This window comes from Myodes glareolus, chromosome 24 (genome assembly GCF_982192425.1).
Source record: "Myodes glareolus chromosome 24, mMyoGla1.1, whole genome shotgun sequence".
In the NCBI taxonomy this organism is placed as follows: Eukaryota; Metazoa; Chordata; class Mammalia; order Rodentia; family Cricetidae; genus Myodes; species Myodes glareolus.
In genome coordinates this window covers 9,437,221-9,462,456 of record NC_142049.1, presented here as the reverse complement: position 1 = coordinate 9,462,456, position 25,236 = coordinate 9,437,221, and the positions used below count along the sequence as shown (strand labels likewise).

The following is a 25,236-nucleotide window of genomic DNA, read 5'->3' as shown; positions in this document are numbered from 1 at the left end:
TCCCCCTTCCCTCCGCGGTCAGCATGTGGTGAAACCGCAGCCGCCCGCCGGAGACCCGGGGAGCGAGGCCGAGGCGTCGCAGGCGAGCGAGGAAGGAAGGAAGGAAGGCAGGGAGGCGGGGTGTCGAGCGGCTGCGGCGGCGGCGGACCTCGGAGGGGGGCCGCGGCGCAATGTCAGAGCCGACGCCGGCCGAGGCCGGGGCTGCGGGGGCCCGGGAGGACGCCTGTCGGGATTATCAGTCGTCGCTGGAAGACCTGACCTTCAATAGCAAACCGCACATCAATATGCTGACCATTCTAGCCGAGGAGAACCTGCCCTTCGCCAAGGAGATCGTCTCTCTCATCGAGGCCCAAACCGCCAAGGTTTTTATACACCCCGCAGCCTCCTATTCTTCTCATACTCCTTGATTTTTAGGGTCAGCCTCATCCCAGGTCTCGCTTCCATCCGAAGTGGGGGGGACGGACGGAGTTTCCTCCTTTCCGACCTCCCCCCCCCACCCCCTACTCGGCTCGGTCTTTGGCCCCGGGCTGGGGAGCGTGGGCCTCTTTTTTTCGGGGAGGGAGCGGGGAGGATGCAGGGTGGAGCCCCGTTTCCGCTCACCAACTCCCTATTTAGGCCACCTCGGAGGACGTCCCCACGCTCGCACGCTTCGGGGACAGCCCTTTCGGATCGGGGAGGAGGACTTAGAGGCAGTTTTGTGGTCTTGGGAGCGTGAGAGTTAAAACCAGCCCTCTGAAGCCCCCGGGAAGGTGGGGAGGGGCCTCTCCCCCAGTGCCCTTTTGGGGAATTGTGCTCTGCGGGTTGGAAGGAGGTGAAGGGGGACCTGGGAGCGAGCTGTCTGGTGGGTTGGGTGTAGGGAATTGGCCCCGAGTGGAGCAGCGGCCTGTTAGCTCAACATGGCGCCTGCAAAGCACATGATGCGAAAGGGAAGAGCGGAGAACCCATTCCCTGCCAGCCAGGCAGCTGCTCACACCCGTCAGCCCCATTTTGGGGTGGGGGATGTTAGATCAAACTTTTATTCTTCTCTCGGAGGGTCTGATTCGCCCCAGTGGTAGGGAAATTGGGCCGAGGGTGGGGTTTGGGTGTGTGTGGGGGAGATCTTATCCAACCTGTAGGTTGAGAATTGTCCCAGTGGATAACAAATACTTGGAGGATTTTTTTGTTTTGTTTTTTAAATTTCAGCCCCTCCTTGTTCTTTTCTCTTTTTTCTCCCTTCCCTGCTAGTGAAGGCTTTCTTTTCTTCACCCCTTGACCCAAGTGGTCTTTGGCCACCTTCTGTTGCCCTCTTGTCTTCCTCTTCTGTGGATTCATGTGGGAGCGATATGTCATTTAAGCAAAGTTACTGTTAAACTTAGTTATAATGAGTCTTAGCCGCTTCCCAATTAATACGTTTTAAGTTACTTTTCAAGCTTGTACTTAAGGTTTAGGTTTTTTTTCCTAGTTGTTAGTGATTGAAGTTATCAGGATGAGCCTCCTCTTAGCAGAGTGAACCCCTTTTAAAAGGCCACTTTAACAACAACCACCAATACATTGTTTAGAGACGGTTTCTGTCTAGTGTAAAACTCAGTGGTCTGACTCTAATAAATGGTTTTGAAATGTGTGACTGGTATTATAAAATTTGTGAATAAAACATATAAAATATGTATTTGTCTTTTTTATTTACCTTTGTAAGGTGTAGAATCTGTTTCCAAGAATTTTTACTTACGTGGTTGTGTGTTTTAAACAAAAGTCTTTAAGTGACTTGGGTTCATTCTTCTTTAGGTCCATCCACTCTTTTGGGTAAATCAGTTCACAAGATGCACGGTTTCACGTGGTCCTTTCATACCTTAATTTAAAGAGGGGGAAAAGAGGTTTTTGTTTTTTAAGGGCTCAGCAGGTTTATCATGCGCATTTTGACAGTTAAACAACTCTCCATTCACCTTGCCCCGCTGAGGCTGTGAAGCAGCTGCTCTTAAAGGGTGGGCTGTAAGAAGGACGGGCTCAGCTCCCTGTTGACAACCACGCCTGTTGTCGGAGGAGAGGAGACTTAGCTCTGCCTTGTTGAAGACTTAAATACCTTTTTAAAGAGAACGGCACTTGGACTTCTGAGAACCAAAGTCTTCAAGCTATGTTTTGGGTATTGGTATTCACAGCACCTAATATTTAGCAGCTCAGATTGCCACTCAAAGGAGACAGCTTCCTTGCTGGTTTTTAATGGATCTACAAGACCTTGGAGAACTGAACTTTATGCAGAATATATTGACCACATAAAACTTGTATTTGTGTATTCGGTTACACAAAGTGTTGAAAATTGATGGAGTATTTGCTGGTAAAAGACAGCTCAAAGTTTTGGGCACATGCTTCCTGGTTATTTTTGTAAAACCAGACTAGAAGTCACTTTGGGGAAAGAACCTTAACCTGGGTTGGGGGGTGAGGGGAGGGTTTGCTGTCATTTGGTAGCAACTGGCTTGGTTTTTGTATTTCTGGAAGTGTATGCTTGTGTCCTTATTCTTTAGCAATACTAAACTAATGGACTCACAGTTTCACTCTTCCCATAAGATAGCAGTAACCAAAAAAGTCTTACATAGAAGGACTTCCCTTGTACAACAAAACTCTAGCCTATGGACAGATTGTGGTGTTCAAAGAGCCCGTTTATCTTCCTAAGGAACAATAATTACTTAAATGGTATAAGACAAGACATGATAAGGTGAAGACACAGCAGTAAAGCCTTTGATGAGTTGATAATAGTTTGCCCACACACAGTGGTCGTGTGACCCCTTTTAGTAGCACCTAAGTTTTTCATAGAGTTATTCAAACATTTCTTTAGTCAACTTTAGTTGTAAAGGTGTTATCAGAAGCAAGAGCATTTCCACACACTTGTCAGGGCAGTTGGTTTTGTGAAGTATGGCATTGCATACCCCAGGAATATGAGCCTGCTCTAGCCACAGGTAGCTGTGGGTAAGTGTCCAGTTAGGTTCATGTACACATGGGGTGGGTAGTTGGGGATTCACTTAAATCAGTTTTGCTTTCTGAAGTCGTGGGTACTCGTGTGGAGTCAGTTAACAGCTTATGGCATGTCTTAGTGCTCCTCAACAAGTCTGTGAACCTGCTGATGCTTTCTGGAAGCTTGCTGTGCCTTCTAAAAGCCAGTGGTGGGTAGGCTCTGCAGTTCACCCCGGGGCGACTTTGCCTTGGAAGGGCTGCTACCTTTATCAGCGGCAGCACACTGGCTCAGCGCAAACTTAGAATCCCTGGTTTGTGCATGTAAGAGGAGACATGTTTCGGCGACAGTCCATGCTGTGAAGAAAATCTTCAGGACATCCAGGTTTCCAGTCAAGTTGAACCTGACTTACATGACTCAGCGGCTCCTCTATCCTGTTTTTCTTGTATCAATAACAGGCTTGCACTTCTGCGTGTTCATGTGCAAGTTCTAAGCATCTTGCCATTGACTTTGTATGTGAAGTGTGTTTAATTTCATTCATTTGGATTATAGGAAAGTAACCAATGATTTTCTAGGTAACAGTTCCAAAGACTTGAACATATAAAATTACCCAGGGAAACCAGAGAGAGTACTTGAAGCTGAGGCACACCATAAGCACAGATCTTGAAGCTGACCCTTGGATTACAGAAACTATTTTCCCTCCCCTTTATTGTCACTTTGAACACAGGCCTTTTTATTACATGCACCTGAAATTAGGTTGAGTATTAAGTACTAGAGGTTATGGTTTTTCTTGATAACTGAGCTTTTTTTTAAGTGCACAACTTAAAACATTATAAGAAGCAAGTACTTGATTGAACACTTAGGCTTATAAAGTTAACATAATCAAAAGCATTTTGTACCAACAAAGCTAGAGGTCTGTATTGTAGGTTTAAAAACACCTTTTAAACTAATTTCTTGGTGGCAATTCCCTATACTAAACTTCTCAGTTTCTTTTCATACTTTAGGCTCCTTCCTCAGAGAAGCTTCCGGTTATGTACCTTATGGATTCTATCGTGAAAAATGTTGGAAGAGAGTATCTCACTGCCTTTACTAAAAATCTAGTTGCAACATTTATTTGTGTGTTTGAAAAGGTACATATATATATATATATATATATATACACATATATATTTAGAAACATTGAATTTTTATAATGTGTTCCAGATGAAATAAATACCTGTCTTGTGTTGGGTTTTCTTGGGTGGTAGAATGTTTCATTTTCCTGGACATTGATTGTCAAGTGCCTTTTCAAGGAAAGTGGCAAATGCTAGGTTTTTCTATTAGAACCTTAAAACAGATGCTGCTTAATCACTCAAGATGCGACTATACTTTGATTAGTTTTTAGAATTGTGTATTTTCAAAATGTGAGTATGGGTCTCGTGAAGTTGTTTGTAATGTGTGTGAAAAGTTGCAGCTTACAGAGCGTTTAGATTTTCTGTTGTTTAAACGCCTGGTGCTGGGGAGCTGGAAGCATATTCCTCCAGTGTGCCTCAGTCTCTAGTTCCTGTTGTTCCCCCAAATGCCCTTTGGACATTGGTACATTGTTGAAGTGTGAAAGTTAACAGGGATGTGTGCTTGGTGGACCAGTTCATTGCTTTAGGTTCTTATGGAAATCCTTTTATTCCTGTGTGGTGCTTGTGAGAAATGCTTGTTAGTGGCCATACCTAGAAATTGTATATACCGTTGTTACCATGTAATTGGTAGTTTGGTTAAACAGGAGGGGTTTTCTGAAGTAATCCCATCACACTGAGCAGAAGGGCCCTTGAAGGCATTTGGGTTTAAAGATTCTTTTCTGACAATCACTTGTAGTTTATGTTATGTTTTATTAGACACATTTCTTATAGGACATACTTTAACAGCTGTCTGAATGCTAGAATTAGGAAGCAGTTTTTCTTTTAATAAAAAGCCACATTAGATCTTGGGATAGAAATACATAGGAATAATTTGGAGAGCTGTATTTCGGATATTACTAAAAAGTGTCAGCCCACTGTGCAGTAAGTAATTTAGAGCAACTTAACCTGTTTTTAGTTTTGGTATGTTCCAATTATTTGGGGGTTTGGTATTTTACTGAACCTAATTTTAGTTTTATTATACTTGTAAAAATTATCTTGTAAATACATTCTCTAAAGACATGAATTATAAGTAGGAAGATTGAAATTAAAAACTTGTCTTATCAAGTCCTGGGCTTTTCTGTTTTCTAAAAATAATTTTATCCATTACAATATGAGTAGGCAAGTTATATAATGCCCATCCTTAGCTAGGATTTTGTGAATTAAAATAAGAGGGGGTTTTCTGTCCCAAAGTAGCATTTCATAGGTAATAGTCATAGTATGTTGTGTTAGACTGGTTAGATAATTTTATCTTTTTTGACTGTATGTTGCTAGCAGGTAACTCTAAAACTGGCCATCAGGTAAACCATTTTCTGGCTTTATGTTTTTGTCCAGTGAGTTTATTAGAAATATATTAAGCCCTACTATGTGGAGACTGTTTTTAAAAATGCAAAAAGTTGCTTGGGTTGCATGCTTGAAGTCTGTTAGATAAGTACTTTTTTGATTTTTCTTTTTGAGGAATAGCTTTATTAACTTTAATAATCAAATGTACTTTAATGAGTCTTTGTTACTCATGTACAAATGGATACTATGTGTGAATTGGCAGGTAGCTTTCTACTTAGTATATGTAACATTCTATAGTAACTTAACAAGCCAGAGAATTGTTCTCTTGTTCTAGGTGGATGAAAATACTAGAAAAAGTTTATTTAAATTACGTTCCACATGGGATGAAATATTCCCTTTGAAGAAGCTTTATGCCTTGGATGTCAGAGTCAATTCATTAGATCCTGCTTGGCCTATTAAACCTCTGCCCCCTAATGTGAATACATCTAGCATCCATGTGAATCCAAAATTTTTAAATAAATCGGTAAGTCTTTATATGAATGACTTATATGCTAATACAATTTGACTATCAAGTGCTAACCAACTTTTCAAAAAGTAAAACTAGAATCATTTTGATTTGAAAAAGTAATAAAAGTATATAGTAATAAATGACTATGTAACATTTGCCATTTTAAATGCCTAAGCATATTTGTGTGTGTGTGTACTTTTAAGTGTGATTGAAGATTTGTGACTTTGAATAATAGTAAGGTAAAGTTGATAATTTTCAGTTGACCTTTGGCAGTTTTAGCTATGATATGTTTTGCTTAAAAAGTATTTTTTTCTTATAGCCTGAGGAGTCTTCAACACCTGGCCCAGTGGTCAGTTCCCCCAGTATCTCCACTCCTCCGATTGTACCTGAGATACAAAAGAATCTTACCCAAGAACAACTAATAAGGCAGCAGTTACTCGCTAAACAAAAACAGTTGTTAGAGCTTCAGCAGAAAAAGCTGGAGCTTGAGCTAGAACAAGCTAAGGCACAGCTGGTAAGTAGGGGAGATTTGATGTTTAAATCTTTAAACATTCTAATAGGAAAGTAGTTTGTATATGAATATTTTATTGTTGTTTTTCCTACTCATTTTAAAAATTAAGCCAAAATTTTATAATCTAAGTATAAAACACTTGGTTACGAACTGTATTTTGTTTCTCAGTATTTTTCTACTAGATTGCTGTTTTAGGATGTGTGTGTATATATGTATATATATATATGTATCTTAGCTGGTATTGGGATCCCCCTTATCACAGCCAACCAGGTTTTATGGTACAAGTGTCTAATCTGTACTTGGGAACAAGAGGCAGGAGGATCAGAAGTTCAAGGTCATCATTAGTCACACTGCAAGTTTGAGGCCAGCCCGGCAGCAAGTCTCAAAACACTAGAGAAACAAACATTTATTCTTACTGAGATAGCTAGCACTGTAGTTTGTTTTTCTTTGTCTTCATGGGGATTTAATATTTTAGTCCTAAAATAGTAAGTATATTGTAGTGAATGTCTTTAACATTCATGAACAAATCATGTTTCTAAAAGTCTACAAAAGCTAGAAATATAGAGACCCGAGAGTGTATGTATCTGTACTCATCAAAGACTGTATTTTTTACTTAGCATCTAAGTTTGAGATTGAGGTATAGAAAGACAAAGTTTTTATGTTCATTAATGTTTTGAGAAACGCTTTTATAATGAAGTTTAATTAGAATCACCCTGTCTTTTGTACAGAGCATTTGGAGTTTAGTTATGAGCCAACAATATGATTTAAAATATTGGATAGTTTTGAAGAATTATTGTAGTAGAAATTATATTCTAAAATACAGGGTAAAGACCTGGTAAGAAGCAAGATCGTTTAGATGCTTGTACTCTGCTTGTATTTATTTTATCTAAGAAGTGTAGAGTATTGCCATGCTTGGCGATGATTGCCTTTAGTTCCAGCACTGGGGGCTAGAGATAGGCAAACGTCTGTGTGACAAGTCCAGTCTGGTCTGGGTTATATAGTTAAGACCCTTACCCTCTTTATTTTCCCTCCCCAAAAAAGTGTGTAGTGTTAATGCACTATCTAGCAAATAGATTTAGTGAAAATGTTCTAATTTTGACTCTAGTCTATATAATGTCAAGGAAATAAAATAGTGTTCATGGGTTATGTTATTAATATGAACATTTTGTATTTCAGGCAGTATCTCTTAGCGTTCAACAAGAGACAGCCAACTTGGGTCCTGGATCAGGATCATCTAAGTTACATGTTTCACAGATTCCCACTATGACTGTTAAAACTCCCCATCAGGTTCCTGTGCAGTCTGACAAGAGCCGACCAGGTTCATCCTTACAAATTCAAGACTTGAAAGGAACTAACAGGGATCCTCGTCTTAACAGGATGAGCCAACATTCATCCCATGGCAAAGAACAGTCTCATAGGAAAGAATTTGTAATGAACGCATTGAGTCAGTCTGATATTAAAACAAATAAAACTATACCCTCTGAAAAACTAAATTCTTCCAAGCAAGAAAAAAGTAAATCAAGTGAAAGAATAACCAAGAAGGAACTTGACCAGTTAGATTCTAAATCTAAATCTAAGTCTAAATCACCATCACCTTTGAAAAACAAATTATCACACCCAAAAGACTTGAAAAATCAAGACTCTGAAATGAGGTTGTCTGATATGAACAAGAGAGATCCACGATTAAAAAAGCACCTTCAGGATAAAACTGAAGGCAAAGATGAGGATGTAAAAGAAAAGAGAAAAACCGCAGAAAAGAAGGAGAAAGATGAGCACATGAAATCATCTGAACACAGACTGATGGGAAGTAGAAATAAAATCATAAATGGCATTGTCCAAAAACAGGACATGGTTACAGAAGAATTGGATAAACAGGGGACAAAACCAGGGAGATCAAGTACTCGAAAGAGATCCAGATCAAGGTCACCTAAGTCTCGGTCACCAATTATACATTCCCCAAAGAGAAGAGACAGACGGTCACCCAAACGAAGGCAAAGAAGTATGTCTCCAATTTTGGCCCCCAAAACTGGAAAGATGCGTCAGTCAGGACTTAAACAGTCACATATGGAAGAGTTCCCACCATCTTCCAGAGAAGAAAGAAATATTAAGAGAAGTACTAAGCAGGATGTTCGAGATCCCAGACGACTGAAAAAGATGGATGAGGAACGGCCGCAAGAAACTGCAAGTCAACATTCTATGAAGTCAGGTGCTGAGCCAAAGGAGAATATAGAGAATTGGCAAAGCTCCAAGTCTGCCAAAAGATGGAAATCCGGTTGGGAAGAAAATAAAAGGTATGTTGCTGATGTTTTTGGTAAAGTATGATTTTTATTTTAATGTTTTTACTTTATTAAGGTGAGGTTCTCACACTTTTATTCAGGCTAGCCTGAACTCACTGAGTAGCATAGGCTGGTCTCCACCTCATGGCAGTTTTCCTGCCTTCGCCTCCTGAATGCTGGGATTATAGGTAGGATCCATTATTTCTGACTTTAGAATATGCATTTTAAAGGTAATTTAAACATCAGAAGATAATAATTGAATATTGTAATTGTTTTTCTAGTTGTGAAAAACAACCCTGTGAGTTAGATACTTCTTATTTCATAGAGACATGAAAGCTTAGAAAGGTTTGCTAATCTTCTTGGTTGTATGTTTATATGTAAGAAGCAAAGTTACTTGGTTTTATTTTTGTTTTTAATTGATTTTCATAGGGTCTAGCTATGTAGTCCTACCTGGCCTGGAACGTGCTAGCCAGCCCATGTTGTTCTTGAATTCATCATTTTATCCCATCAGTTTTCCTTTTTGACAGGGTGAGGGTGGGATGGGGGTGGTGCTGCTCTTGCTGCTGCCAGGGGTCAAACGTGGGACTTTGCACATACCAAACAGCCAACCAGTCCACCCGAATCAAATCTTAAGCCTTTAAAAACCAGAATTCTTAACTATTTGACTTTTTCAAATTTTTCAAAAAAATTTTATGTACCTATTTTTTTTTTATATATCAGATCTTTAAAGCATCCTTAAGTACAGCCTGGAAGTTTTGTTTTTTTAAATAAATGCTTTGAAGTAACACTACTTTTGTGGTTTCAGTTTACAACAGGGTGATGAACATAGTAAACCTCCTCACCTAAGGCATAGGGAGAGCTGGTCAAACACTAAAGGAATCTTGTCACCTCGAACCCCAAAGCAGCAACATCGATTAAGTGTTGATGCCAATCTTCAGATTCCTAAAGAGTTAACCCTTGCAAGCAAAAGAGAATTACTTCAAAAGGTAGTGACTATGTTTAATCTCATCTAGTTATTATTTTCTTTTGCCCATGTTTTTGTATTTTTAATATTTAAAATATTTCATTTCATTTTATCATCCCTATGCAGACGAGTGAACGTTTAGCTTCTGGTGAAATTACACAGGATGAGTTCCTTGTTGTTGTACATCAAATTCGACAGCTATTTCAGTATCAAGAAGGTAAACATAGATGCAATGTACGGGATAGTCCTACAGAAGAAAATAAAGGTGGATTAAAAAAGAAACCTCTCTTATCTGATGCTGAATTAACCTACTATGAACATAAAGCAAAACTGAAAAGGACACAGGTTCAGCATTCATTTCCAAGACTTGATCTCTTAGATCCTGATCTTTTTGACTACCCTTTGACTGATGCCTTGTTGTCTGGAATAGAATGTGAGCCATCCAAAAGTAAACATGCAAGTAGGAATAGTGGAGCACAGTTTGACAGAAAAGAACAATTTAGTGAAAGAACAAGACGTCTTTCTCCTGTATCTGGGAGTCGTACTTATGCTGAGAATCTTTCACCCCATGAGGGCCGGAGAAGACATGACGAGCAAGTCTCTGCTAAAGGTAGAAAAAGTTAAATGAGATTATGCCTATTGAATCACACAGCAGTGAAGGGAAAATGAACAAGCTAAGTGGGGCTGAATCTTACCACTGTTGAGACTTCCTTGTGTGTGTGTGCGTGTGTATCTCTGTTTTGCCTTTCCTTCACCCTTCCATAGGAAGGAAAGGAAACTAATATTTTTTTATATATACATTTAATTTGATTAAACCCTTGCAAAACCCAAGCAAATATGTATTATCCTAATTTTACGAATAGGAAACAAAACTAGAGATGTTAAGTAACTTGCTCTCAAAGTCATGACAAGGATGGGAATTTTTTAACCCCACGTATATCTGAATCAGAAGGGCATCTTCTTAACGTACTGTTGCTGTTTGTCCCTTCCCTACCCACTAATGTACCCACATCTTTGGATAAGTTTTTAGATAACTATAAAAAGGAGTGAGTAATTTGATGTAAATTCAATTGTAGTGAAGATTTATATTTTTCTTTTTAAAAGGTGTACGAGAGGAGCAGAGATCTCCATTCAATGATCGTTTTCCACTTAAGCGACCTAGATATGAAGATTCAGATAAACCGTTTGTAGATGGCCCAACATCAAGATTTGCTGGCCTTGATACAAATCAGCGACTTACAGCTTTAGCTGAAGACCGACCATTATTTGATGGACCTGGTAGGCCATCTGTGACGAGAGATGGCCCGAGCAAGATGATTTTTGAAGGACCTAATAAATTAAGCCCTAGAATTGATGGACCTCCTGCACCAGGTTCTCTTCGGTTTGATGGGTCACCAGGACAAATCGGGGGAGGAGGCCCTATGAGGTTTGAAGGACCACAAGGTCAGTTAGGAGGTGGGTGCCCTTTGAGATTTGAAGGTCCTCCAGGACCAGTAGGAACACCTCTGCGGTTTGAAGGGCCAATTGGTCAAGGAGGAGGAGGTGGCTTTCGATTTGATGGTTCACCTAGTCTGAGGTTTGAGGGATCTGCAGGTGGTTTGCGATTTGAAGGGCCAGGGGGTCAGCCTGTGGGTGGTCTCAGGTTTGAAGGACATCGTGGTCAACCTGTGGGTGGTCTGAGGTTTGAGGGACCTCATGGACAGCCTGTGGGCAATCTTAGATTTGAAAATCCTCGAGGTCAACCTGTAGGTGGACTTAGATTTGAGGGGGGTCATGGTCCATCAGGGGCAGCAATTAGGTTTGATGGGCCTCATGGTCAGCCAGGTGGTGGTATCAGATTTGAGGGCCCTTTGCTGCAGCAAGGAGTTGGAATGAGGTTTGAGGGTCCCCATGGTCAGTCTGTAGCTGGGCTGAGATTTGAAGGACATAATCAACTAAGTGGGAACCTTAGGTTTGAGGGACCACATGGTCAGCCAGGGGTTGGCATCAGGTTTGAAGGACCTTTAGTTCAACAAGGAGGTGGAATGAGGTTTGAGGGTCCTGTACCAGGAGGTGGCATGAGAATTGAAGGGCCTCTGGGTCAAGGTGGTCCTAGATTCGAAGGTTGTCACTCTTTAAGGTTTGATGGACAGCCAGGTCAGCCATCCCTCTTACCAAGATTTGATGGATTACATGGCCAACCAGGTCCTAGATTTGAAAGAACTGGTCAGCCAGGTCCACAGAGATTTGATGGGCCACCTGGACAGCAGGTTCAACCAAGGTTTGATGGTGTACCTCAAAGATTTGATGGGCCACAACACCAGCAAGCATCAAGATTTGATATTCCTCTTGGTCTGCAAGGCACCCGTTTTGACAATCATCCTTCACAAAGGCTTGAGTCGGTATCTTTCAATCAGACTGGCCCATATAATGATCCACCTGGCAATGCTTTTAATGTTCCATCTCAAGGATTACAGTTCCCAAGACATGAGCAAATATTTGATACACCTCAAGGACCAAATTTTAATGGACCTCATGGTCCTGGAAACCAGAATTTCCCAAATCCCCTTAACAGAGCTTCGGGGCACTATTTTGAGGAAAAGAATCTTCAGAGTTCTCAGTTTGGAAACTTTGGCAATTTACCTACTCCAATGTCCGCAGGAAATATCCAGGCATCTCAACAGGTAAGCTATTTTAGTTATTCTAAAATTATGTGGTAATTATATGTAGGTAAATGAATTTATTTTTGAGACAAAGTTATGTAGTTCAGACTGCTCTCAAATTCTCTGTGTTAAGGTTGAGTTAACTTTTTTCTTTTTAATTATTTCTAGTATTTGGGAAAAACTAAGAGTGTAATTTATGGTGTATGTTCTTTTTTTTTTTCTCCCCGAGACAGGGTTTTCTTGTAGCTTTTGGTGCTTATCCTGGAACTAACTCTTGTAGACCAGGCTGACTTTGAACTCTCAGAGATCCGCCTGCCTCTGCCCTAGTGCTGGGATTAAAGGCATGTGCCACCACCGCCTGGCTAGTGTTCACATTCGTAATGTACTTCAACAGTGTGTATTAGGGAAGTGGGTGAGAGGTCTTCTGGGGGTTGACATTTGCCACTTTTCAAGACACTGGGCCATTGCAGTCTTCCTCTTTATTTCTTCCTTTCCTCTCAGTGTACATGTACACTCCATTTTAAAAAGATTGTGTTTTAATTTATGTGTTTGTATGTATGCATGCTTGCAAGTGTTTGTGGCTGCCTGCAAAGGCCAGGCACAGAACATTGGAGCACTGTGAGCTGCTGGGAACTGAAGTCAGATCCTCTGGAAGAGCAGAGCAGGAAGTACTTCAAACAACTAAACTATCTCTCCAGGCCTTATTTTATTTTATTTTATTTTATTTTTTGTGACAAGGTCTCATTTCGCCTTGGCTGGTGTTGAGCTCTGTACCAGGAGGAGACATTGAACTTGCTTCTCCTGTCTCCACTTGTGGGGTGCTGGGGTTATAGGCATGCTCATTGTTTTCAGTGCTGGGGATTCACACACAAGGGCTTTATGTGTGATAGGCAAGTGCTCTACCTGCTACTGAACTATTTTTTACTTTTTTTTTAAGTAAAAAATCATTTTTTTTAAAAAGTAAAAAATCATTTTTTTTTAAAAAGTAAAAAATCATTATTTTGTGTGTTTGTGTGTCTCTTGGTTTGCATGTGACTTGGCAAACTTGTGGAAGTCAGAGGGAAAGTTGTGGGGCTCACTTCTCTCCTACTCCTGTGGGCTCCCTGGCAAGCACCATTACCAGTGAGCCATCTTGCTGGCCTACTGCACTTTTGTAGAGTTATGTTTTGTTGTTTAATGTTAATAATGTTTTATAGACCTCTGTTACCTTGAACAGCATATTGAATCCTGAGATGCTTTGAAGAACCCAGTAGAACAGATTTTCTTAGACTGTTTCTTGACTGAAATTTTCCTTAGTGTGAGATAAGAAATAAAGTTGTCCATACTTTTATTGTTATTTTCTGTTTTCAGCACTCTATTTAGTAGCTGTGGTTGCATACAATGAGTGGCATGATATTAATGTAAACAGAGCCAGCTTGTTGCCTGCCTTCTAAATGTACTGTCACATCAGTGTCTCCAGTCAGCCACCCATGGACTGTGCAGTCTTCTTACTGCTCTGTGCAGTCTTCTTTGTAGGTTAGCCTAGCTGGAGCTTACTGTGGAGTAGCTCAGGTTTGCCTTGAATTCTGTTTTGTTTTTTTTTTTTTCCTTTCTAATTTGAGACAGGTTTCTCTGTGTAGTCCTGGCTCTCCTGGAATTTGCTCTATAGACCAGGCTGGCTTTGAACTCACAGAGATCTGCCTGCCTGCCTCTGCCTCACCAGTGCTGTAAATTCTGTAAATTAAGTGTGTGCCAGTACCGCCTAGCACACGCTTTGTTTTCGAGACCTGCAGCTCAACAAGACTGAGCTCATCTCAGATTCGCACGCTTCTGCCTCCCAGGAGCTGGGAGTCATGAGCCACCACACCCTGCTTCTGCACACATTTAAAAAAACGTGTATTAGTCTTAAAGTAGTGGGTTCATGGGATATTTTTAGTCTGTTGATTTCTGACTACTTGTATTTGCTTGTTGAACTTATCCTTGGTTAAATTTACTTCTTTTCCAGTCACTGATACTTTACTAGGATAGATTCATTTTACAGTAGTTGGATTACATTGAAAGAAATGGGAAATAAGAATTTTTAAAGCATATTCCAAATTTTATTGCAAGTCTTCTGTTCATTTCCAATAATTTGGTTAAAAACATTTGTTCTGCCTATTAAATTTGTACTTCCTTAAAAGAAATACTATTATTACCAGATTTTGTATAATTGTATTTTGTTTAATCTTTTTTTCTATGACATTACTTTATTTGTATGCGTGTGTGTTGTCTACACCATTGAGAAGTCACATGGATAGCGAACAAGATTTATTAATGAATATTTATTTACGTAACTAAATATCAAACACCAAGTTTGTATGTTAGTACAGTACTTATTTCATAATTTTATTGCAGTCTTTATCTTTTATGGTTCTGAAGCTTGAACTGAGGGATTCTCAGCAAATGATGTACCACTAAGCCATATTTAGTCCATTTAGCCTTATTTAGCCTTGCAGTTTTCCTTTTTTTTTTGTTCTTTGGTTTTGTTTGCTTGTTTATAATTCTCTTTAACTTTTGTAATCTACTTTGAACTCAGCTATAACCTTATCCAAAAATGATGGCAAAGCAGGATAACTTCAAGTTCACATTGCTTGCTACATAAAAGTTTTTCTTTACTTTTTTTCAAGAGTCTTGTTAGCATAGCTCAGGATGGCTTTAAGTTTTCAGTCCTCTTGCCTCAGCTCCCAGGTTGCTAGTAGTGGGATTATAGTTGTGTGTACCTGGTTGAAACACTTAAGACTGGAAAAAGGCCAAGGTGTTAGGAATTCTGTCTTCAACCTTGCCCTTGTGATTGTGTAAAGGTTTTATCCCTGGATGCCTATTCTATTTGTAAAATAAGGAAAAGCACCCTTAGGGTCAAGTGATTTGTATAGCATAGGTCAGTCACACAGCTCGTTTGTGGGTCTTATATTTTTGCATGGTTTCTTTATGCTTTTAAGGAAGTCTCTCTCCTGCCCCCCACAGGGTTTCTCCGAGTAGCTCTGACTGTCCTGGAACTCTCTTGTAGACCAGGCTGGCATTGAACTCAAGAGTCTTCGCTCTACCTCCTGAGTGCTGGGGACTATGCACTTTTAAAGGAAGTTTTAACCCGTTCTCTGATCCTTGACTCTGAAACAGATAGGAAAAGGCATTCTAGTTTGTGGAAGTAAACCAGTTGTTACTCTCTAAATCTTTATTATCACAGACCTTGGACCTTAAGACATTTGTGAAAATATGTATGTGATTAGAATGTTAAAATTGTACTTACAGAAAGGATGTTTTTAAAATTAACATTTTTATCTTAAAGGTTCTGACTGGTGTTGCTCAGCCAGTAGCGTTTGGCCAAGGCCAACAATTTTTACCAGTTCATCCACAGAATCCTGGAGCTTTTATTCAAAATCCTTCAGGTATGTCCTTCCTTCTGAATTGAATATTTTCAAAAAACATATAACTTTTGTTCAATAGGTGTTAGTGTAGAAAATGGCATTTTTGAGATTGTGTTCAAGTTGTAGAAATCTAATCGAAGAGTTTTTATCCTCCTTGTTTCTATTGTTTGGCAGGTGGTCCTGCCAACCTCAGTTTACGGCTAGAGAGGATGAGGCTGGCCGCCAGGGAAGGAAACCTATTGAATGGAGGTTGGAAGTGGCTAGAGGAATGATAATTTTGTTCTGATAAGCTGTTTATCATTTAGGAAGCAATAAATTGCAGAAATTTTGTAGCTTTTTTTTTGTTGTTTTGTTCCCCCCCCCCCCCCCACTCAAGAGTTTATTAGAGGAGACGAACAGGCCTGGGGAAGTCAGTGTGCAGGCAGAAAAAGCTTTTTTTTTTCTTTTTTTTTTTTTGGTTTTTCAAAATCTGCCTGCCTTGAACTCACAGAGATCTGTCTGCTTCTGCCTCCTGAGTGCTGGGATTAAAGGCGTGCGTCCCCTGAGAGGCACTTTTGTTACTTCAGAGTGAATTGTAACTAACATGGCTTTAAAATTGTGGTCAATGGGACATATATGTGTCATGGTGTATAATACTGTTGTGATACTTGTTTTAATTTCTAAATCATAAGGCCTAGGGATATAATATAGCTCAATGTTAGAGCACACCAGTTACCTAGCATGAATGAAGCCCTGGATTCAAGTCTGAGCACTGCCAAACAAACATTTCTAAGCTTCCTCAAATATGTACTTGTGGAGCCTGAATGTGGTTTTGGTGATAGCTCACTTGTATGGCATGTACAAAGCCAAGAGTTCCGTCCCAAGTACCCCTACCACACACAAAAACATCCCAAACTAAAACACAACTCCCCCAGGACAAAACAACAAACCCCCTCCAAACCAATGGCACTGACTTCACAAATTTTTAAAGAATTTTTCATAACTTACAAACTAGGGAGGTTTTAATGAAACTACATTTTATGAAGTTCTTAAAATTGTGTCAGTTTGAATTTATTACATATTCTTTTAATTTCTAGATGGACAATTAGGATTAGCTAGTTGGTGTCGTTCCCCCCGCCCCCCCAGGCATAAACAAGTGTTGTCCCAATTATTCGGGTTATTTTCCTTTATAAAAAAGAGATAGATAATATCAATATTTCTTGGAATTTTTCTTCAAAGAAAATAAAGTGAGATGTGCAAAAGTACTTTGTAACTTTTAAATACCATATGAATATATTTTCTTTAGAAACTAGTTTTTCTTGTTGAATAAAAAATTTGTTGTGAGGCAGGCGGTGGTGGCCCAGGCCTTTAATCCCAGCACTCGGAGAGGCAGAGGCAGGCAGATTTCTATGAGTTCAAGGTCAGCCTGGTCTACAAGAGCTAGTTGCAGGACAAGCTCCAAAGCTATAGAGAAACCCTATCTTGAAAAACAAAACCAAAAAAGAAATTTTTTTTTTGTGGATAGAAATTTGTTGTGAATAGAAAGATGGCTTAGAATTCACAAATGCATTCTGCCTTTGTGGAAGACCCAGGTTCAGTTCCCAGTATCCACAGTTAGGCAGCTCACAACCACCTGTAGTATAACTTCAGTTCAGCGATATCCAGTGCCTCTGGCCTCTGTGGACATTTGCACTCAAGTATACACACACACACACACACACACACACACTAAAATTCATTAGAAAAAGTTTGCTGTATTGAGGTTAAAAATGTTATAATGACGTGTAAAAACTACGGATTTTCTTCTGGCTTTCAGAGTGTTGGGGTATACATACAGTCAAGGGAGTGTTGCAGAGGAAATGATGCTTTGTCCCCCTGGGTTGGGAATACTGAGTGAGGCATTATGTGTATTCTTCTTAAGTTGTATTTGTTTTGTTCTTTCAAAGAGCATGAACTATTATTAGGAAGCTATCTTTCAGGTTCCCTTAATATTCTTTAATTGAAAGAAAAGTGCCCTTTCCCTTTAGTTCTCCTCTTACTTATTCACTGCAGAAAGGCACTATGAATGCTAGGAGGAAGTTGGTAAGGTTCATCCTTAAAAGAACTTTTAAGTGCGGCAGATATGCTGTATCCCCCATCCCCTGCCCCCACGCCCTTGAATACTGTATACTGTGCCAAATAGTAACTCATTGGCTTACAAATAGTATTTATTTTACCTTCATATCAACCTTAGGCAGGAACTATTCTTTTATAAGCAGTAGAAATTTAGGCAGCAGGAAGCTCACGTCTCACTAGTCCTAGGAGTTGGTATCAGAATGTTCTTCTGTCACTGCTGACCTCTGATACGACTGACCAAGTCCATAGCTAATTCTCTCTCTTAGACATAAATAGCTCCTTCTAATGAAATACAAATGTTGAACTAGTATGTAAATTCTATAGTAATTGATTAATTATTGAGATGGACTTATTCTTGCATTCCGGTATTTGAGTGGTCAGCTAAATGCATATATACTGTGACGGGCATATGTAACAGTTAAGCGTAGACTATATGCATTATGGATATGGATACAAATTGATTCCGTCATGAAGAAGACTGGAGGTATAGGCAGATGGGTAACAGTGGTAAACACTAAACATTTATTTATATAATTTTATTTTGAAATAGGGTCTCACTATGTAGCCGTGACTGACCTACAACTTGCTATGTAAGACCAGGCTGGCCTCAAACTAACAGATCTGCCTGACTCCGAGTACTGGGATGATTAAGGGGTGCGCCAACATGCCTGATGAATCTAGGGCTGTTGAGCATGCTAGGCAAGCACTCTGCTGCTGAGCTGCTGTCCTGTTTTTACGGTCGAGTTAAAGGATTTGTTTTTAAAATACTGCTAGCAAAATAATGGGGTGGTTTTAAGGAGGGGATTGCTGTCTTATTCAAATAAGAATAAAGCCTCGGTAAAGTTGACAGTACTTAGCGGTGGTTTGAATTCCTTTTCAAGTTCAATTCAAACAAGTATCAGAGGGGCAGGTGTTTTCTGGGCTGTAGGTCTCATACTCTTGTATCATCAGTTCCTATGGTTTATCATGCTTGGGAACAATGCGCTCGGCAGGAACAATGCGCTCAGCAGTACCACTGCTTTGACTTGAGTCTTTTTTGTTTGTTTTTCAAGACAGGGTTTCTCTGTGTAACAGTCCTGGCTGGCCTCAAACTCACTGACATCTGCCTGCCTCCCGAATGCTGGTGTAAAGAGGTGTTCTTGGAGAGTTCCTTTTTTGAGGTGGTTAGATCAGGACTAGCAGATTAGAAAGGTGGAAGTTGGAGTTAGGCATGATGTTGCATGCATAGAAGGGATCATAAGCTTATTGTCCTTTGTAGCCTGCTTTTATCTGGAGCAAAAGTAACTAGACAAGTAATTAAGTGACAATACCCTTTTCAGATAAATGTAAATACATATAAATATTAAATATTTATATTTTAGAAGTTTTTCAAGTAATGATTTGTTAAAAAGAAAATTTGAGCTTTTCAAATAATTAAGCCCATTATTAAAAAGATTTTTTGTTGGTGGAATATCTTAAAGAAAGCTTCAGCTTTGAAAAAATGCTTAATATGAATCTTTATGTTCCCTTAAAAAAATTTTTTTTTTAAAGGAGGTCTGCCTAAGGCATATCCTGATAATCATCTCAGTCAGGTGGATGTAAATGAATTGTTTTCAAAACTTCTAAAAACAGGAATTCTCAAATTGTCACAGCCTGATTCAGCTACAACACGTGAGTATGGTTGTATATTTCATATACAGCAAGCTTAATTTGAGACGTATTACGGGATATAATAAGTTATGGTTAATTTCCATAGTTGAAAACTTAGGCATGTGGTATTGTTTGAAAACCAAATGTAATTTGAGTTATAATGAAAATTTTAACGATTTCGGGTTGGACAGTTGTTATAGTTAAGTTTGCTGCAAATATTATGTGTACTGGTCCATCTTTATTAGCTTGGGGTTTGAAAATAATTTGAATGTTGAAGAAACAAAATTTTATTAAGTACTTTGGCCAATAAACTTCATATCAAATGAAGTTTACTTCATATCAAATGAAGTTTACTTCATTTACTATCAGATAGATTTCTCTGCATATGCTTGTAACCAGTCTTTTGCTATAAAGAACACACAGAATGTAGTACTGAGAAACTTATTTTGTCAACTGCAGAGGTAAATGAGGCTGTTGCTCAGCCTCCTCCTGAAGAAGAGGAGGATCAGAATGAAGATCAGGATGTTCCAGATCTTACTAATTTCACAATTGAGGAATTGAAACAGTATGTGATGTTTTTAAATTTTTATTATAAATGTGCATGTGTTTGTATAGATATATAATGTGTATGTGTAAGAGTGGAGGTACATGCATGCCACAGTGTTTGTGCAGGTTAGAAGGTGACTTTATGAGAGTTGGGTCTCCCTTCCACTGTGGGTTCTGGGAATTGAACTCAAACCGTCTATCTTGTGTGGTAAGGACCTCTTTATCTGTGAGCTGTCACACTGGTCTTCTCATCTAATATTAGAGTCAGTTATTTAGATAACAGTGGCTTGAATCCCACCTTTTAAATATATCTGCTGCTCAAGTTAAATGTTAGGCACTACTAATTATTCATATATTTTATGTTTTTAATCTTTATTTTCTGTTATCATTTTCTTCTTTGAGATATATCTAGCTTAAGCTGGCCTTGAACTCTTGAGTGTTGGGACTATGAGAGCCATTATGCTCTACTTTCAGAGAGCAAGGAAACAAATGTAAATAAATAAGAATGTAAACATTAGGGGCTGGAGAGATGACTCTCACTGTTTTAGAGCACATACTGCTTTTCCACAGTTGCTGAATTGATTCCAAGCATCCACATCAGGTGGTTCGTAACCTGCATCTCCATGGTATCTGATATCCATGGCACCTGCACCCATGTGCACATATATAAATATGTGCACATACACAGACACACATACACATTAAAAACAATAAACTTAAAAATTACAGTTTTCTACTTTTTGTGCATGTATTATTACTTAGGACTTTACATTATTATTTAAACTAGAGTGGAACATTTGAATTATTCAGAACATTGAAATTGTAGGGAGCTGAAATTTCTTGCCATAACACTACTTGTCATGTAGTGATAGTGACTCCACACTAAGCAGATGAATAGCTATTGCCTATAGTGCTATTCCATTTTTACCAAAATAAGGGGCCAGGTTTATAAGAAAGTAGGCTCTGTTTCTTCACCCTTAACCAGAGTTAAAGTCAAAAGGGTCAGGGACACATTAATCTCCACTTAAATCTTTCTGGTTTGATTCCTATTTAGATATGGAAAATTTAAGGATTTGTATTTATTTTTAACCATTGTCATGTTTCAAAATTGAAAGACTTTCTTTTTCAAAATAGACGTTATGATAGTGTTATAAACCGGCTGTACACTGGGATTCAGTGTTACTCGTGTGGAATGAGGTTTACGACGTCCCAGACAGATGTTTATGCAGATCACTTGGACTGGCATTATCGGCAAAATAGAACTGAGAAAGATGTTAGCAGAAAAGTTACTCACAGACGTTGGTACTACAGTTTAACAGTAAGTAACCCATGCTTCTGAGTTACCTAGATGTCAGCTATATTCTGAAGTAGATCAGTTTAAATAATTGCTGTAAAATTTGATGCGTAGTATATAGGTTTTTTTAAAATATAGATTATTATTTTGTATATGAGCATCTTGCCTGCATCTCCAGCTCCATGGGATCTGACACCTCTAGCTTCCTTGGGTACTGCACCCATGTGCACATACACATTAAAAACAATAAATCTTTATTTATTTGTTTGTTTATTTATTTATTTTGTATACAATATTCTGTCTGTGTGTATGCCTTCAGGTCAGAAGAGGGCACCAGACCTCATTACAGATGGTTGTGAGCCACCATGTGGTTGCCAGGAATTGAACTCAGGACTTTTGGAAGAGCAGGCAATGCTCTTAACCGCTGAGCCATCTCTCCAGCCCCCCAAAACAATAAATCTTTAAAAAATGTATTTTTCTAATTTTTCCTTGTTATGCATACTATTATTACTGAGAACTTTTAACTGTTTCTCCAACTGGAGTGGGACATGTTTACATGGTGTGCACTACATGCATGTAGTGCTTGAGGAGGCCAAAAGAGGGTGTTAGAACCCATGGAACTGGAGTTAACAGATGAACACGAGCTACCATGATGGTGCTGAGAACTGAATCCTAGTCCTGTAAGAACAACAAATGCTGAGTCATCTCTTACACATGAAGTTCTTACCTTAATTTAGTCATGCTATAGAGTTAATAGGACATTAACATTAAGATCTCAGTTCTATCCTGATTTGGTAGCACATGGCTGTAATCTTAGTACTTGGGAGGCTAAAGCAAGGGGAGAATTGCCAATAGGCCAAGCATTGCTATATGGTTGAAGGCCAGTTTAGGCTATACATTAAGACCCTGTCACCACAAAAAAAAAAAAAAAAAGTTACAGGGCTTATAAAAGCATAATAACATCAGAGCATATTTGTATGAAAGTGTACCCTTAACTTTTAGATGGATTACAGTGGAGACAAATTAGTAAAAGCTTGAACATTAGTGAGCATAATCTTTTATATTAATTCCTTTTAAGGACTGGATAGAATTTGAAGAAATAGCTGATCTGGAAGAACGTGCAAAAAGCCAGTTTTTTGAAAAGGTTCATGAAGAGGTTGTTCTTAAAACTCAGGAGGCAGCTAAAGAAAAGGAGTTCCAAAGTGTACCTGCTGGACCAGCTGGGGCAGTTGAGGTAATAGAATGGTATCTGAATTCCCTGACAGTGTTCCTTACTTCATTTACATACATTTATTAATTCGCCCATGGGAGCGCAGAGGATCAGGTGTTCAAGACCAGGCCCAGCATATGGAATTGGATGCCAGTCTGGGCTACGTGAAACATTGTTGTTAACAAATAAAAAGGGATTTCTTCTAAATATTTGTTTAAAACAGAAATTAAAAGAAAAAAAATAAAACAAAAGCAAAAAATCAGAAACAGTCGTGACTGTTTCAAGACCAATTTGGATTAGATACCATCGGCGACTAACAATGGTTAAGATGTTATTAACCTTTTATGTGGAAGGTTTGTACAATCCACAAAGCTCCATTAGCTATTGAACATTGCTTAAAATTCTCTTATTTTAAATTTCTTACTGAACTTAAAAGGTTTATTTTTATTTTAATGGACAAATGTACATTTCATTTTATATGATTTTATTTTAGAGTTGTGAAATTTGTCAAGAACAGTTTGAACAATACTGGGATGAAGAGGAGGAAGAATGGCACTTAAAAAATGCTATTAGAGTAGACGGAAAGGTAATTATTTTATACGGAAAGGTTAAGTTCATGTTTTGTTAGAGTAAACTCACCATTTTAAAGATAATTCATAATCCTTTCTGGGTTTTGGTCACTAAAAATGATACTTGACTTTAAAGTTAGAATGTTTCCTTTGGAGGTATCCTAGCAACCATATGCTTCTGTGCATACCCTTATTTAGCAAGCTGTGAGTCTGATGCTAGACTTAGTAGATTTCTGCCTAACTACACTGCATTTCACCATTAAAACCATTATTCTCTTGAATACAAGGCTAGACATTTTAAGTGCACAAAGCCAAGTTTAAAGAGAAATAATTTTTCATACTCGAGTTAGATAAGTTTAAAAGTTTGTTTTTATTTTTTGACCAAATGGTTTTTATCATCCTTCAATTTAGAATTTGAAGGAAAAAATCACTTCAGAATAATGTATTAGAATTGAACATGCATGTGAACAGCTGTTTTTTTTTCTTTAGATTTACCATCCATCGTGTTATGAAGATTATCAGAATGTAAGTTCTTTTTGGATATTGTGTATATTTATTTATATTAAGAAATTTTATTTTAATATATTTATCTTTTTAAGAACAGGGTGTTCATTAATTATTGTCATTAGATAGGTTCTGATGTACATTGATTTATCACTAATATAAATACAAATAATTAAAATTTATTTGCTGTTTACTTGAATCTTCATAATCTTTATTGGCTCATCAGAGAAGTAAAGATGAGAAGGATCACAATGGCAATAAATTTCTAGGGCTCTGGGAAGAATTTCCTGATTTTTTTTTTAATGTATTGTCTACTCACATTATAGAGGAATGATACTTCAAAATTTATTGAATTATTTGTTATGTTAGGTGTGGTGGCACATGCCTTTAATCCTAGCACTTGAGATGTAAGTAGGAGAATCTTTTGAATTTGAGGCCAGCCTGGTTTACATAATGAGTTCCATGATTGCCAGGACCATATAAACACCACCTCAAAATTTAAAAAACAAATTTATTCTGTCTACACATTCATGTATTTGAATGGTAGTTGCACATTATGTGGAGGTCAGAGGACAGCCTTGGGTGTTAAGTGTTAAGTCTCTGACCTTCCTTGAGTCTTTTGGGTTTTTTTTTTTGTGTGTGTGATTATACCAGGCTAGCTGGTCTACGGGTTCCCAAAAATTCTCTTGTGAATCCAAATTTTATGTGTTGTGGAGATTTGAACTCAGGTCCTTATATTTGAATAGCATCCATTGAGTCATCTCTCCCAAGCTCTACCTATCTAAATGATGACATATAAAATTGTAAACATAGCGGTCTAGTAGCCTTAGAAAGAAATTGAAATTGTTACATTTGTAAGTTGACTTTTCAAACCAGTGGGGCATGTTGCCTGCTGATACTGAGTTTGATAGATTAGAATATGCATTTAGATCACTAGAAGATCAGTGTTTCCTAGGGTATATTTCTGACTTGAAAATTTCTTAAAATCCCCATGAGTATTTAAAATTCATGTTGACACACAAAATCACAAAGTTCATCCAGGGTTGTCCTCTGTAGCAGTTCAATATTGAAGCCTAACCCTTTTTAGTATTGTTAATGTACTTCGTTGTTGAGTGCATACCGATCAGTGTTACTAGTCTGTAGTTGAATGTGGCATGTTTCTTTGTCTGAATTAAAACTTAATGTGATTTGAACCTTCATTAGTACTTATAGGGATTTTCATTTTGTAGACATCTTCTTTTGATTGTACACCATCTCCCAGCAAGACACCAGTTGAAAACCCTTTGAACATTATGTTGAACATTGTCAAAAATGAATTACAAGAACCCTGTGAAAGTCCCAAAGTTAAGGAAGAGCAAATTGATGCCCCACCAGCTTGCTCGGAAGAAAGTGTAGCAACACCCACTGAAATTAAAACAGAAAATGATACAGTTGAGTCAGTTTAAATAAAATGAGAAAGGTATGGTTTTCTTTTTTTAACACAAGCTGCTGTTGAATGTAGAAGGTGAAGTTTTTATGTATATAGAGACATATATCTATATAAATTGTCCAGCTGAGGCAGGGCCTTCAGCTGCCGTTGGTTAATAAATACATTTTAGTATTTGCATTTCCTACTGCCTGCACAGTTTCAGGTGCTTGTTGTGTGAAAGTTCTGTAGATGAGTGCAAATTTAACAAAATGAAATTGTATGTGTAAAAATGTACGATTTTTCACTTGTGAACTGTAAATTATAAATAAAAAATATTTTTGCTATC

The 25,236-nt window shown here is 38.4% G+C and overlaps 1 protein-coding gene across 2 annotated transcripts; it reads left to right on the top strand.

The window, feature by feature from the left end:
• Positions 1-25,236, top strand: Pcf11 (PCF11 cleavage and polyadenylation factor subunit). Of its 2 annotated transcripts, none has more exons than XM_087901397.1 (16): positions 1-362; positions 3,925-4,050; positions 5,687-5,875; positions 6,180-6,374; positions 7,548-8,662; positions 9,453-9,633; positions 9,738-9,828; positions 10,716-12,274; positions 15,558-15,657; positions 19,261-19,380; positions 19,819-19,924; positions 21,040-21,223; positions 22,278-22,433; positions 22,903-22,995; positions 23,468-23,503; positions 24,712-25,236. In XM_087901397.1, the coding sequence occupies exons 1-16, from the start codon at positions 171-173 to the stop codon at positions 24,925-24,927; spliced, it is 4,659 nt and encodes a 1,552-aa protein (XP_087757523.1). In that variant the 5' UTR covers positions 1-170; the 3' UTR covers positions 24,928-25,236. The 2 variants fall into 2 exon arrangements, with proteins under 2 accessions (XP_087757523.1, XP_087757522.1); XM_087901396.1 differs by having other exon boundaries at positions 9,738-10,221.

Excerpts from the sequence above, each read along its gene's own strand:
- Pcf11 (XM_087901396.1), top strand. The coding sequence starts at position 171 with ATGTCAGAGCCGACGCCGGCCGAGGCCGGGGCTGCGGGGGCCCGGGAG. Across the intron at positions 363-3,924 it reads TCGAGGCCCAAACCGCCAAG|GCTCCTTCCTCAGAGAAGCT; the intron begins GTTTTTATACAC and ends TTCATACTTTAG. Across the intron at positions 8,663-9,452 it reads GGTTGGGAAGAAAATAAAAG|TTTACAACAGGGTGATGAAC; the intron begins GTATGTTGCTGA and ends TTGTGGTTTCAG.